The following is a 13,836-nucleotide window of genomic DNA, read 5'->3' as shown; positions in this document are numbered from 1 at the left end:
GTAATGTTTGTGTCTGTGACACAAGATGATAATGGCCTCAAAGTACCAGGAAAAAGGCAATTCAGTTTCCAGAAATGTATCCTGAGGAGATAATAAGGCAAGAATACTAAAATGTCCCAACAAGGATATCTGGGAAAACTTTTTTGAAGTGGCTTAAATGTCTCCAAGTGAGAAAATGCATAAATGAATAGGTGTTTAAAATTTGTTTGATAAATGAATCTGTGTGTGTGTGTGTGTGTGTGTGTGTTTTAAATCCTCACCCGAGGATATTTTTTATTTATCTTCAGATAGAGTGTGTGTGTGGGGGTGGGGGCATCGACTGGTTGCCTCCCACACGACCCCAACCAGGCCGGGGACGAATTGCAACCAAGGTACATGCCCTTGACTAGAATCGAACCCACGACTCATTGGTCCAAGAGCCAGTGCTCTAACCACCGAGCCAAACTGGCCAGGGCTGATAAGTGAACCTTTAATTTTTTTCCCAATGGTGGCCTCCTAGTGCCTGTAGTACTTTGCAGTACTATTGTTTTAAGTTAACTATATATGATGGAGAGCTTTCTTTTTTAATATTTTTGTCTTGTTAAATACACATATAGAAGATATAAAATGTATGTGTATACTTTAAAGTATAATAATAATAAATTGAACTACGAAGGTTAGAAAATGGAACATTGCGGAAAGCGTTGCAGTCCCAGATGCTAGGACCCCGTCTCCCCAGCCCCCAGCTGCTGCTCACTGACCTTAGTGACAATCACCTCTTGCTTTATAGTCTCACCACTTAGGTGGCTGTGTTTGGGCTGTATAGAGATGAAGCTCCACCGTGTATTAGACTGTCATTTGAATAGTTTGCTCAGTACTATGGTTGAGAACTCACCTATGTTGTGTGTGGCCGTGGTTTTGTCCTTTGTTTCAGCCCTGGCCAGTTTGGTTCAGCAGTTAGAGCATCAGCCTGCGGTCCGGAGAGACCCGGGTTCGGTTCCCACTAAGGGCATGTACCTCGGTTGCAGTTTGTCCCCGGCCCTGGTTGGGTCGTGCAGGTGGCAGCCACTCGATGTGTCCCTTTCACATCGATGTTTCTCTCTCTCTCTCTCTCTCTCTCTCTTTCTCTCTCTCCCTCCCACTCTATCTGAACAAAAAATGGAAAAATGTCCTCAGGTGAGGATAAAAAAAAACCCGAAATGTTTCAGAACAGTTTCAGAACACACATAGGAATGAGTATGTGATCCCATGTTTATCCATGTTCCTGATAGTGGATAGTTCACATGCGTTCAGTTCCTGGCTGTTACGGTGCCACAGTGAACATTTTTATAACTCATGTACAAGTGAAAGAGTTTCTCTAGAGAGACTCGGGAGAAATGCGCTGAGTAGTAGGATATGCAAATGTCTGTCCCCATTCCCTCCAACCAGCACTGAGTCCCTGCTGCTCCGCCTCCCTGCCAGTCCTCATCAGCATCAGCGTCAGACAGTTCCCTGATCCCGTAGGTGAGCACTGAATGTCCCCAGTTTCTAAAGAGGTTGAGCATCTCGTATTATTTTTCTTGACCATTCATATATAGATGTACCATTTATTGATGCACTTCCCTTCCGAGGTCTTTTCTCTATCCCACAGTTTAAGGAATATTACCAAGTAAAGACATGTTTTCTACCCTCAAGGAGTCAGGGGACAAAAATGACTCAGGCTTGAAATAAGATCATCCGTGGGAGGGTCTTGCCCAGCGCCTTCCGTCAGTGGCCCTGCACCGGGTGGAATGTTCCACCTACAACACAATGGGACCGAAGCTGAGGTGTATGTTATGGGTCATTTTGAGAGAGGATGTAAAAGAAAGGAGGTATCCATGTGGACACCTGGCTTGCTTTTGTCTTATTTTGGATTCTAAATGCAATACCTAAAGAGAAAAAATGCAAGCAGCAGAAAAATTTACAAAGAAGAAAATTAACATAATTATTTCTATCCCCCATTAACCATGTAATGTATGAACCCAGCATTTGCTCTTGCTTTTAAGTGGTATTTGTATGTTTAAGACAAAGAAACTGCTTTAGCTCTAAGAAAGTTGTTTTCAAGATTGCCACCCCATTGTGGAGAGGCGGCCTGTGGTCGAGGTTATTCTTCTGAGGGGCCCATGAATACAGGGAGGCCCCCACTTCCTCATCACCAACTTGGGTGATTTCTAGAATAGGAGACTATGGGTTCCTGATCCAACAAGAATGACTCAAATACGGATCAATCATTCTGTAGAGGAGCAAAATATTTTAAATGGTTTTTGCCAACATATCTGAATGTGACAGTTCTTTTTTTTTTTTTTTTTAATTCTCACCTGAGAATATTTTCTCAAATATCTTCAGATAGAGTAGGACGGGGGGCAGGGGGGAGAGAAACATCGATGTGAGAAGGACACATCGACTGGCTGCCTCCCGCACGACCCGACCAGAGCCGGGACCAACCACAACCGAGGTACGTGCCCTTGACCGGAATCGAGCCCAGGACTCTTTGGTCCACAAGCGGAAGCTCTACCGCTGAGCCAAACCGGCCAGGGCAGTTCTTTCTTGACTTGAACAGTAGAAAACTATCTGCAGTGGAGCTAGTAGAGGCTGCCAGGCAGAAGAAAGGAGTTCCCTCTGGCGGTTTAGGGAGTGGATGTTTTAGGGAACCTCCTCCAAAGGAGATGGGGCTCTAATTCCCTGAGGAAAGCAGACCCCATGGGAGTTACATGGGGACAGAGAAGAGTCCAGAGCACTCTGGTTAAAAACCCTATAGAAACAAACCAAAGGTGATTCCCAGACTGCAGACTTGATGCCGTTAGGGACCATGTCTACACGTTGCCCATGGAATCCCCAGCACCTCCCTCAGCCACTGACACAACCAGGCTAAATGCACCTGTTTGCTACAGGGTTCTGTTTCTACTTAATACTGGATCAATAAACATATATCTGCTTCTTTCTAATCCTTTTATCACAATTCCTGGCTCTGAACCATAATAGAAAACGCAGAGTGGCTTTCCAAATGTGTCAGAAGTCCGTACGAAGCAGCCAAACCATAAATCAGTCCTGTGGGGGCTCTGAACTTCAATCAAGTCTTGACTTCTTCAGTGAGCAGGAAGAAGCCCCGGGGATCGCAGACCCAGACACTCGAGCTGCGAAGTTTCTTGATGTGCTCGGCCTTGATGTTAAGAACCCCCCAGTTTCATCTTCTTTTTTTTTTTTTTTCAGATCTTTTCCTAATAACTACTGGGACAAGTTTGTGAAGAGAAAGGTATGCCTTGCCGGGGAGCTGAGTCCCATGCCCAGCAAAGACATGTCAGAGGTCTTAAGCCCTCCACATACAGACATGAGTACATTTGATGTATTTGTTGCTTTTCTGATGGTCTCTCCGGGAGAGCAGGTCACAAGAGGGGTTTCAGTGAACCGGTGCAGGCATTGGCTTCTCTCCGGTCCTCCAGCAGCGTCACAGTCCTTGTTTCCTGCAGACTAGGTTCTTCTTCACCCCTCCAGAAAGATCGCAGCTCGAAGAGCAATGTTCATTTCATTGGCTGTCTCACTCCTGTTTTCTCTGGGGGCTGTTGTTTGCTCTTCGTTTTCCCGTTGCATTTTGAATCGTGTCCTCATCCACCCCTTGGAAGGGCCCAGAGTTTAGCAGGACCTCTGCAGACACGGGCTACAGAAAACAGGGCTGGGGGTGTGGCCGCGCTCACCCTGTCCTCCCTTTCGCTCTAGGTGATAAACAAGTATGGAGATCTCTACGGAGCGGAACGCATTGCTGAACTCCTGGGTTTGGACAAAAATGCCCTTGACTTTAGCCCGGTAGAAGAGACCAAAGCAGAGGCGGCCTCCCTGGTGTCATGGTACAGAGCTTAGGAGTTAAAATTAAAAGTCTGCCTAAAGTAGACCCTTTGATTTCTCCAGCCCTTTTCATGGTGCTAAGGGGACAGTCTCAGTCAGATCTTTGTTCTCGGGCTCTGGTCTGGCTCGGGTGTTTCCTCTGGATTCTGGCATATTGGGAGAGCACTGTTTTAAGAAAATTAAGGACCTGTCAGCTTTTATGCCCCATAGAGCTGAAGGAGAAAGACTAATTAAAATTTCAGGATGGGTGATTCTGCCATTCTCAGCCTCACGGGGAACACATACAACTCGATAAAGCTCAGAGCCGTACTTAGATTATTAAACCTGAGAGAGAGAAAAACTTAATTTTCCTCCTTATTGAACACCTAACTAAAGCCTGACATTTATACGTTTTCAAATTATCTGTTCCCCTTTAGGCTAAGTTCCATCGACATGAAGTACCAGATCTGGAAGCTGGGGGTCGTTTTCACTGACAACGTAAGTATGGCATCTGGAAGAACAAGCGTCTGTGCCCCGGGCTCAGGGATGGCAGTAGACCCCACGAGGAGAAAGCTAGGGGGCTTGCCCAGAGAGACTCCCAGAGAGGAGAAGAAACGGTGCAGAGAGCATCGGGAGGCAGGCGCACCTGAAAAGCTGCTATGTCTTCCATGCCCACAGTCCTTTCTCTACCTGGCCTGGTACACAACCATGTCCGTCCTGGGCCACTACAACAACTTCTTCTTCGCTGCCCACCTGCTGGATATCGCCATGGGCTTCAAGACACTGAGGACGATCCTGTCCTCTGTAACTCATAACGGCAAACAGGTACTGGCTTTCTACTAACACGGAGCCGAATGGACCCCGATGGGGAAAGTAGAATCACCGAAACAGGTAGCACAACTAGTGTGTGACAGGACAGTAGGTGTCATAGTGTATAACACCCCTTTCTTGGCGAAACGCTTTGATAGAGATTTCTATAAGAATTGTCACCAATTAAAAGTAAAAGTGTAGCTCTCATTTAAGAGGCATAAGATCTTGATTCAAACCCCTAACATTCCGATTCAGTAGGGAAGATGGGAAGGGAGGAGGTGTTGACAGGTCAGACCACTTCGGAGACCTTTTGTGGATCCTCCTTCCTCAGGGACCTGATACATTCACTGGGGGTCAGCGAGTGGGCCTAAGTAATTAGGAAACTGGTAGTAGCAACAGCCAATGTTTCTTGTTTGGAGTGGTGGTAAAAAGGATGGAGGAAAGCTAGAGAGAAATGTACCGCCACGTGCAAGAAGCTGATGTTTGCGGAGGCAATACTTATGGATAGATGTTGGCCGAGGGTTAAATGCTTCCTTATAGATTCTCAGGAGAAACACATTGTGCATTTTTACATGCGCACCTTGGGAAGTTCCGTCCTATGAAGGCAACGTTTCCCAGTGTGGTCTGTGGAATGCCAGTTCCGGATGTTCTTGTAGAATTATTTTCTTCTCCTTTACTCAGATATTGAAACTTCAGTTTTTAATGATATGGATTAATGGCATTAAGACACTAACTTAAATGGGAAGTTTAAACAATGATATTTTTTATATGGCCTTGCTGAATAAACTCTGGCAAGATTATTTTGTTAAATGTGCCCAGTTTGTGCCAGGTACTGGGCCAGGTTCACAGGTACTTTGTAAGCAGATGTTACACACACTGGACAGAGGAGGGACCTGAGGCTTGGCGAGCGTCTCACCCCAGACCACACGGCACTTGGTGGCAGAACTGACTGCTTCCTTCCTCCGTGCAAAGCCCAGGCTCTTTGTTTTTCAAAACCCAGCTGGTCCTGTGAGGTCTGCTGAGGTTAGGTAGGTCACTGCTGTTCTTTGTTCAAGAATCTACTTCTCTTAGCACTAATACCCACCCCGGTATGTGCAGCTCCTTGAAGGCAGAGATTTTATCTTTTTGTGGTTGCTAATCCTCACCCGAGGATATTTTCCCATTGATTTTCAGATAGAATGCAAGGGAGGGAGGAAGGGAGAGAGCAATATCATGTCAAATCTGCAACCCAGGTATGTGCCTTTGGCCGGGAATCGAACCCGTAACCCTTTGGTCCATGGGCCCACGTTCTAACCTCTGAGCAACACCAGCCAAGGCCAGAGATTTTTATCCTGTTGACCTTCAGAGCTCCTGCTCAGCACCCAGCCCCTCGCATGGGCCAGATGGACCGGTCCTGTGTGCACAGTTACGGAACCACCTGAAGCCAGGAAATGAACATGGCCTATGACCTCTGCAAAGGCCCTAGGTGATGTCTTGGTTATGAACAGTGTCACTCAGCCATCATAAGTAATTCTCATACTAACTCCAAAGCTGTGACAACGATCCAGTTCTTGCTGACGCAGGGCAATGTAGGGACACCTCCCAGCCCCAAGGACCTTGCGTTCCTTGAGAGGCAGCGTCAGAGTAGCAGCCGCATCCTGAAGCCTCAGGTCTGTGCTCTCGCTGTGGAAAACCAAGGTACCCTCCTCCTGGCGCCCTCTGGTCACCCTGAAATCCTGTGCAGTGGACACGGGCCCAGGCATCGTCTGCTCCGGCTGCGGTCAGGAGGTGCAGGCTGGGGCTTAGCACACATCCCTCAGTTCTGGAGGCTGGGAGCCCGAGACCGGGGTGTGGCCGTGGCTGTCCCCTGGCTGCTGTCTGCGTACAGCGCTCTGTCCTCATCTCCTCATACACGGACACCGGTCAGACTGGAGCAGGGCCGCTCCGACAGCCTCACTGTAACGTAAGGGGCTCTCGACAGGCCCCACCTCCAAAGTCACATTCTGAGGTACTGGAGGTAAAGGCTTCAACACATGAACTGGGGGAACACAATTTAGTCCCTAACACCCCATCACGACTCTTTTCTCTTAATAGTCTGCGTGTACCCACCATCTCCTCTCCCCGGCTCAGCCTCGCCTTCCCTCTGTCTCCCGACTCGCCCTTGACCCTGTCAAGGTGGAGAACACCCCTCCTTTCTCCCCCTCCCAGCTGGTTCTGACCGTCGGGCTCCTGGCCGTGGTGGTTTACCTCTACACCGTGGTGGCTTTCAACTTCTTCCGCAAGTTCTACAACAAGAGCGAGGACGACGACGAGCCTGACATGAAGTGTGATGACATGATGACAGTAAGAGCCCCCTCGGGCCACCGGCCGTCCTCATGGGGGAGGGAGGGCTGGGTGGTGTGGGGATTGCGAGCTGTGCAGTTAGAGGAGAGTGCAGATGTCTCCTTCAAGGGGCCGTGCCCAGGGAGACAGAGGTGACGGAAATGGGTTTCATGAGCACTCGCCCAGGGCTGTGCGGGACGAGCAGCTCCCCTCGGAGCGGCCCCTGCTCGTCTGTACGTGTCTCCCCGGGAGAATGGGCCTGTCGGAGCTCACGGAGGCCAGCTCTGATCTGTGCGAGAGCAGAGCCCAGCCCCATGGGTCTGGTGCTCAGTTTAGTTCAGCCAGCCAGCCGGGCTCTTCCAGCCACGGGGTCTGCAAACGTGAGCTGTGGGGCGTGCCCAGCAAGGGAACCCCTTGTGGGAAGGGGGAGCGGGCACAGCTGCATCTCTGGACGTTCAAGTGGCCGGGTGTCAGGGAAAGACCGTGAGGCGAGAGGGGTGACAGTGAGCTGCCTGGCCTGTGCCCATCTCTCTAGAAAGTGGATAAGGCTGCTTGGCTAAGGCTCTCCTATGCTTTAGGGGGGGGGGGGGCTCATGTTACAGCAACTCGACAGTCACCAGGGCATTGGTGTGACCAGCATCCCTCCCCAACACGACCCCTGCTTTTTAAAATGTTTTTTCTTTATTGATTTTTTAAGGGAGAGAGAGAGAGAGAGAAACATCGATGAGAGAGAACATCGATTGGCTGCCTCCTGCATGCCCCTCACTAGGGATTTGGCCCACAACCTGGGCATGTGCCCTGACCAGGAATTGAACCAGCGACCTCTTGGTGCACGGGTCAACGCTCAACCACTGAGCCACACCGGCCGGGCCAGCCCCTGGTTTTTGATTTACTAGTTGTAAGACTGCCTTTTCCTCTGGACCTAACCCATCCAGGCAGGAGGAGCGATGGAGGGCGCCCCACCTGTGAGCCAGTGCCCAGACGCCAGTGCCCTACCGGGGGTCAGTAAGTGCAGGAGCAGCAGAAGGGGCCTCTTCCTGGGGCCTCTTACCCTTGAAATTAAATGAGGGAGAACTAATATCTGGCACATGCCATGCTCATCGGGGCTTAAATGAATTCTCCTGTACGTATCAAAAAGTTCAAACCTTTAAAAAAATATGAGCAAAATGATAATTTACAGGCTAAACGTAACAGTCCTCAGGGCCGACACCACACTGAGCAGAGGGTGCAGTTGGCAGCCGCCACCCCCTCCACCCCCCACCCCGCCCCGCCCCGCAGGGCTGTCTCTCTGGGATCGCAAATGAATGATCTGCCCGTCTTGCTAAACACAAAACTCTGCAGCGGACCTGACTTGAGTGGACCTTTTTCTGTCTAGTGCTACCTCTTCCACATGTACGTGGGCGTGAGGGCTGGAGGCGGCATCGGCGATGAAATCGAAGACCCGGCTGGTGACCCCTATGAAATATACCGCATCGTCTTTGACATCACCTTTTTCTTCTTTGTCATCGTCATCTTGCTGGCCATCATCCAAGGTATGGTTGCCAGTCATGTGAAGTAGCAACGGGGCTTAACTGGTTCTCTTCACCATGCTGCATCTGCAGCCTGGTTGTTCTGATGAAGAGGTTTGCATGCGTGTATTTGACTCCACCTCCACTGGGCCTCTGCGGTGGGCGAGGCCTTGCCTCACATACTCCGCCAGAGATCCGCCCACGCATCCAGGCTGAACTCATTTTATTGTGCTTCACAAATGTTGCATTGTTTACAAATTGAAGTCAGGACCTTCTACCAGCAGAAAAGATGATGACACGCTTCACTGACACTGGATCTTGGCGGTCTGAAGCAAACCCGCAGTATCTCTGAGGTTTGCCTGTGTAAGAAACTTGAGGACCCCTTCCTGCCATTCCCCACTCCGCACTGACCGTTACCTGTCTGTCCTGCTCCCAGAGGGCTCCAGGCAGTGGGGAAGGAGCCCAGAGGGGAACTGGGAGAGTGTGGCCGGTTTTGTCTTCTTTTGGGGGGACAGGTACTGATACTTAGTTTGTCTGGTACCTGCAAGATGTACAGGTGTTGAGGGCGAAGAAGCAGTTCACTATAATAGGTCTTTCAAGGAACAAGTCAGGAATGAAATAATAAAATAAAATAGAAACGAGACCCATCGTGATGGACAAAGAAACTGAGAAGAACCCTGAGACACCGCCATGCTGACGGGGCTGGGAGAAGACAGAAAATGAATGGGCAAGCAGAGCAGAAGGGGAGGGATGAGAGGAGAGGAAACTGTTTCTAGGAGGAGTCAAGTATCAGCTGCCACGTTCCAGGGAGAGAGGGTTCGCCAGGAGGCAGCATTTGAAAACAAGTCCTTTTTCCTGGTTTTGTTTTCACTGAATCGTTCAGCTTAACGATTTTTACTTCTTTACAAAACAAAGAGGCCTCTGCCATCCCGGAATCATTCCTCTACCCTAAACCACTGAACAGATTCGTTCCCTTCCCAGGCCTCATCATCGATGCTTTTGGAGAACTGCGAGACCAGCAGGAGCAAGTGCGGGAAGACATGGAGGTAACGTTGCTAACGATCTTCCCGGCTCCATTTCTGTGTCTCACAGCAAATGAACCTATTTTAAACAACAGGTCCTGCCATTATTACCTACCTAGGGCCAGCCCGAGGCAAAACTACCAATAAAACGTGTTTCCCATTCCTGTCCTCTTCCCGGTTCCCGCCTCCCTGCTCTGGCGCCTGGAGCTCCGTGTCCCCCCTAGTCCACCCTCCCCGGCCTCCAGCGTGAGGGCGAGTAGATGACTAAGACCTGAAGCATTGGAGGGAGAAATATTTTCAGTGTCTCTCAATTCAAGCAGATATCACCGCTGTCTTCCCACCGGCCTGTAACGTCACGCCCACTAACGCCCCTGTTCCTTTCTAGACTAAATGTTTCATCTGCGGGATTGGCAATGACTACTTTGACACCACCCCTCATGGTTTTGAGACACACACGTTACAAGAGCACAACTTAGCCAACTACTTGTGAGTACGCTTGGTCCACGGGGGGCAGGAGGGGTAACGTCAACGGTTATGCCCTCTAGTTGCCCAAAGTTCAGTCCTTGCTCTTTCTCTGAGAAATAGTGGCGATCGGGGAAGAACCAGGAGAGCCCACGGGTCGTGTCTTTGTCCAGGGGCTCTGCCTGCTCTGGGCAACAGTCAGTCCCTCAACCTGGAATGAGATGCCATCCCATCTCAAGGGCACACAACTCCAACAATTTTTCTCTTACTGGAATTTTCTGATCGTGATACAGATTTTTAAAATCCTAAACACAGGCAAAGTGTGTAGCCCCACCTGGACTTACGGCCACTGCCCTGCTGCTCTGTCTCCCTTTCAGCAGAACTAAAATGGGACCATGCTCACCGTCCCCAGCTCTTCTGTCCCCACTCTCCTTTGCGCCCACCCCTTGTCCAGGTGGCTGCATGTCGCTGGGTCCCGCGGGGCGTGGGCAGCCCTCCCACAGAAAGCCCAGGCTCTGAGGGAGCGGGAGACGGGGCGCGTTTTCACACGCCCTACCCCAGCGCCTAAGGCCTGGCACCCAGTAGGCAGATAATGTGTCTTTCACTTTTTCTAAGGTGAAGCATTCGCTCAAGAACAAGTTGTTCAGAGCCTGTTACATGCCGCGGACTGCCTATGAAACTCATGACTTACAGATTTATAAAGAGTATAGATTACCTGACAATTCAGATTCTGTAAGTGATCGTGTTCAAGGAAAATAACTGCTCCCTGGCCTACCCCTCCCTCCTATGTCTACACTGCATTTAGAAAATCCGAATCTTTCTTTAAGATGGAACAGGCACAGCCTTTGGGAAAGGTGTTCATGTCAAAGAGAAGTAGCAGAAAGGTGACTCTGGCCGGCCCGCCCGCAGGCTGGGCAGCCCTGTCCCTGCGCATCAGGAGAGCGTGCATCTTAACGGAGGGATCAAGGTGGACGTCCATAGAAGGCGAGCTCAGGGCCCTAGGTCAGGACCCGTGAACAGCGAAGAGTGAAAGGGTATTATGTATCTGGGTTGGGACCCCCCCTTCCATGTCTTCCCCTAGCCCTCTATATTATAACAGTCTATATTCTACCTCTGTGCCCCTCTAGCCGTGAGCTTGAGGGGAAATAATACATCTGATTCATGTTTGAATCCTCCCCCCCCCCACCCCCAATGCTACTCTCTCAAATAAATGTGCTAGGGAAGGAATAACGTCCTACATGCCTGAGTCTCAAACAAGGTAGGCTACTGGCCTCGTTTCTTAGTTGGAGGAAGGAAACTAGTATGTTCGTAACCTCTACTGTGGGCCACACTCTGAAGCTACAAACCTAAGGATGCCCTAAGGGCTCCGGCTCGCCCCACCCTCAGAGGAGTGTTATTTCCATGTTTCCTTTCTCGCCGACCTTTTCCTGAAGGGCAGCGTCTCTGAGGTCTGGTAATGCGAGCTGAGCCTCCCGGGACACTGGTGTGTTCCAGACACACTTGACCCCCAGACACAGCACAGTCAGAGCCGGTGAAACCACAACTGTATTTCCGGAAGAATCAGAACAACTTAAATACTTTCCAAAAATTCCATAACCTTGATACACATGGTTTCAATTCTACGTTTTTACAAGCTGGTAAGTTGGCCTACGAAAAACTGTAGGGCAAGAGGCTGGGTAACCATTTTATTGTCTGCATTAGGATATTTTTAAACAATAAAATGGTAGCCAGAATGCCTCCTCACAAGGGATCTTAGCTCAGGGTTGGGGATGGTAAAAAGGGATCTCTCCTCATGAAAAGGCTAATTTTGAGATGAACGTATATATTACTAGAAAATGACAGCCTGTGTCATTCTGCCACTTTTCCCCAACGTGGAAAGGCCTGGTAGACAGCGTGACACTAAAAAGCATATCCGAGCCCCTGCTCTGGGTCCTTTGAGTAAATGAAATTGGGCTTCCTAATTGAAGCATCTAATATTGTCTTATTCTCATTTATTATACTCTTCTTCCTTGTCCCAGGTTCTTCCTGATGTATTTGATTAACAAAGACGAGACAGAGCACACGGGTCAGGTGAGGAAAAAACGTTTAAGCATCATGCCCCACGGCAGAGCAGGGGCTCTCTGACGGGGACGGATGACCCCATCAGTCTCTTACATGCCTGTTCCCACCATCCCTTTGTGACTTAAGCCAAAATTCCAGGGCCACTCCCATCTATTCCACATGGCCTCCTGGTTCTCCTTCTCAGCATTTTCCAAACCCTTGTGGTTACTACTTCAGAATTAAATAGCTGGAGGTTGGGGAGCACGGCAGAGAAAAAGACGAGGAGGAGCTGAGTGGGCGGCGATGAGAGAGAGGACCCGAGGACCTGAGTGGGGGTGCCTCGGGGCAGGGGTGGGTGTGCGTATGAATGAGAGTACCTGTCAAAGGGATTCTGTGGCTAGGTATGAAGAGAAATGTCAAGACAGGGAACGTGGGAGGAAGAGGCAGATTATCAAATGCTCAAACATCACTGGATTTGTAGGAAGTCTTCACAGCGCAAACATGTGAGAGAGAGGCAGCCGGTGGCCGGCTCTGGCTTTAGCTCCCAGGCATGTGCCTGAGCCGCGCGCAGTGCTGCCTCGTCCTGCGTTCTTCTGCCAGTTACAAATGACACGGCATCAGCCTATGGCTGATCTTCAGGTACTGTTAGTGGCTATCGCTGACCTGGTTTCAGTGTTTGGGGTGGTGGGCGGGGGGGGGGGGACCTCTTGCTCCCAAAATGGGCTGGGAATAGAACAAGAAAGAGCCTCATACAAATCCGTATCAACATTTCTAAAGGCAGACTCAGAGCAAGCACAGCGTTTTAGAAACTGGGCTTCCTGTGGTTTAGAAAGAAGCACCTCTTTTCCTCTCCCATTGCAGGAATCCTACGTCTGGAAGATGTACCAAGAGCGGTGCTGGGATTTCTTCCCAGCGGGGGACTGCTTTCGGAAACAGTATGAAGACCAGCTTGGATAAACGTGAACGAAAGCCACGCCACAATTCTGGACTGTCAAACGTGAAGTTAAAACCCTCCTTTTATACTTCTGCAACATTTCTGAAAGGTGACATTTTCTAAATGCCTCCCTTACAACAAGAATGAGTTTGTTTAAAATCTGTGTGGTATTTTGGAATTGATTTGGCTCTTGGTGCCCAATGGACACATACCCTGTGGGAGATAACCTTTCAAAATGTTAACTCAAGGACTCTCTCGGTGAATGTCTTCAAGTTCTAGTGCAACTTGTTTGTCGGGCTGGCATCACTGGGAAAAGGACTGGAAGTCTTGAATCCACATGACAGGAGCCACCAGTGACTCATGATCTGAACCACAAAAATTATTTTAACTGCAGCCTAATTTTTCCCATGGTACTTGCTAGTGAATGTATCCAGAATCAGCTTGAAAAGCTTTAAGCAGTTAAAGAAATAGGAAAAAACACACACACACAAAACCAACACTTTGTCGACACTGAAATATCGATAAGTGCCTTAAAACCTCTTTAGATATAGCTATGCAAGTTTTGTACGTTTATGTTCCATTCGATAGCCGTGTTGATCTTCTGTCTTACTTTAAGAAACTGCACTGGGAGGTTATTCACGTAATTTTTTCAGGAACAGCTTGTCAATTGCTGTTATTAGAAGGAAAGTACTGTAATGAAAAAATCTCAATCTCACGCCAAATTGAGTAATGCTTTCTGGTCCCTCGTGAGTAGTGGAGCTGCTCTGTGTAGGTGAATCTTAAATAAGACCAAGTGCCCACTGCAATAAAGTAACCCGTGCCAGTCTGTGCCTCGTGTTCTACGTCTCTCCTGGATCAGCCCACAACCACACTGACCGCGGGGAAGAGGGACAGGAGACAAACGGCTTAAAACCCCCGCACAAAGAAGCAAAAACCTCCGTAG

The 13,836-nt window shown here is 49.3% G+C and overlaps 1 protein-coding gene across 1 annotated transcript in view; it reads left to right on the top strand.

Moving 5' to 3' along the window:
* RYR3 (ryanodine receptor 3) overlaps nucleotides 1-12,916 on the top strand; it is a 372,120-nt gene extending 359,204 nt beyond the window's left edge. Inside the window, exons 96-105 of the mRNA XM_036247201.1 lie at nucleotides 3,208-3,250; nucleotides 3,712-3,839; nucleotides 4,254-4,314; nucleotides 4,495-4,641; nucleotides 6,814-6,948; nucleotides 8,303-8,459; nucleotides 9,417-9,481; nucleotides 9,843-9,943; nucleotides 11,938-11,989; nucleotides 12,821-12,916. Of these exons, the coding sequence (XP_036103094.1) occupies nucleotides 3,208-3,250; nucleotides 3,712-3,839; nucleotides 4,254-4,314; nucleotides 4,495-4,641; nucleotides 6,814-6,948; nucleotides 8,303-8,459; nucleotides 9,417-9,481; nucleotides 9,843-9,943; nucleotides 11,938-11,989; nucleotides 12,821-12,916 (985 nt within the window). The remainder of the gene's footprint in view (nucleotides 1-3,207; nucleotides 3,251-3,711; nucleotides 3,840-4,253; nucleotides 4,315-4,494; nucleotides 4,642-6,813; nucleotides 6,949-8,302; nucleotides 8,460-9,416; nucleotides 9,482-9,842; nucleotides 9,944-11,937; nucleotides 11,990-12,820) is intronic.
* The last annotated feature ends 920 nt before the right edge of the window (nucleotides 12,917-13,836 follow it).

This window comes from Molossus molossus, unplaced genomic scaffold, assembly GCF_014108415.1.
Source record: "Molossus molossus isolate mMolMol1 unplaced genomic scaffold, mMolMol1.p scaffold_m16_p_1, whole genome shotgun sequence".
In the NCBI taxonomy this organism is placed as follows: domain Eukaryota; kingdom Metazoa; phylum Chordata; class Mammalia; order Chiroptera; family Molossidae; genus Molossus; species Molossus molossus.
Note: the sequence above shows the minus strand (reverse complement) of the source record. Positions and strands in the feature narration are given on the sequence as shown.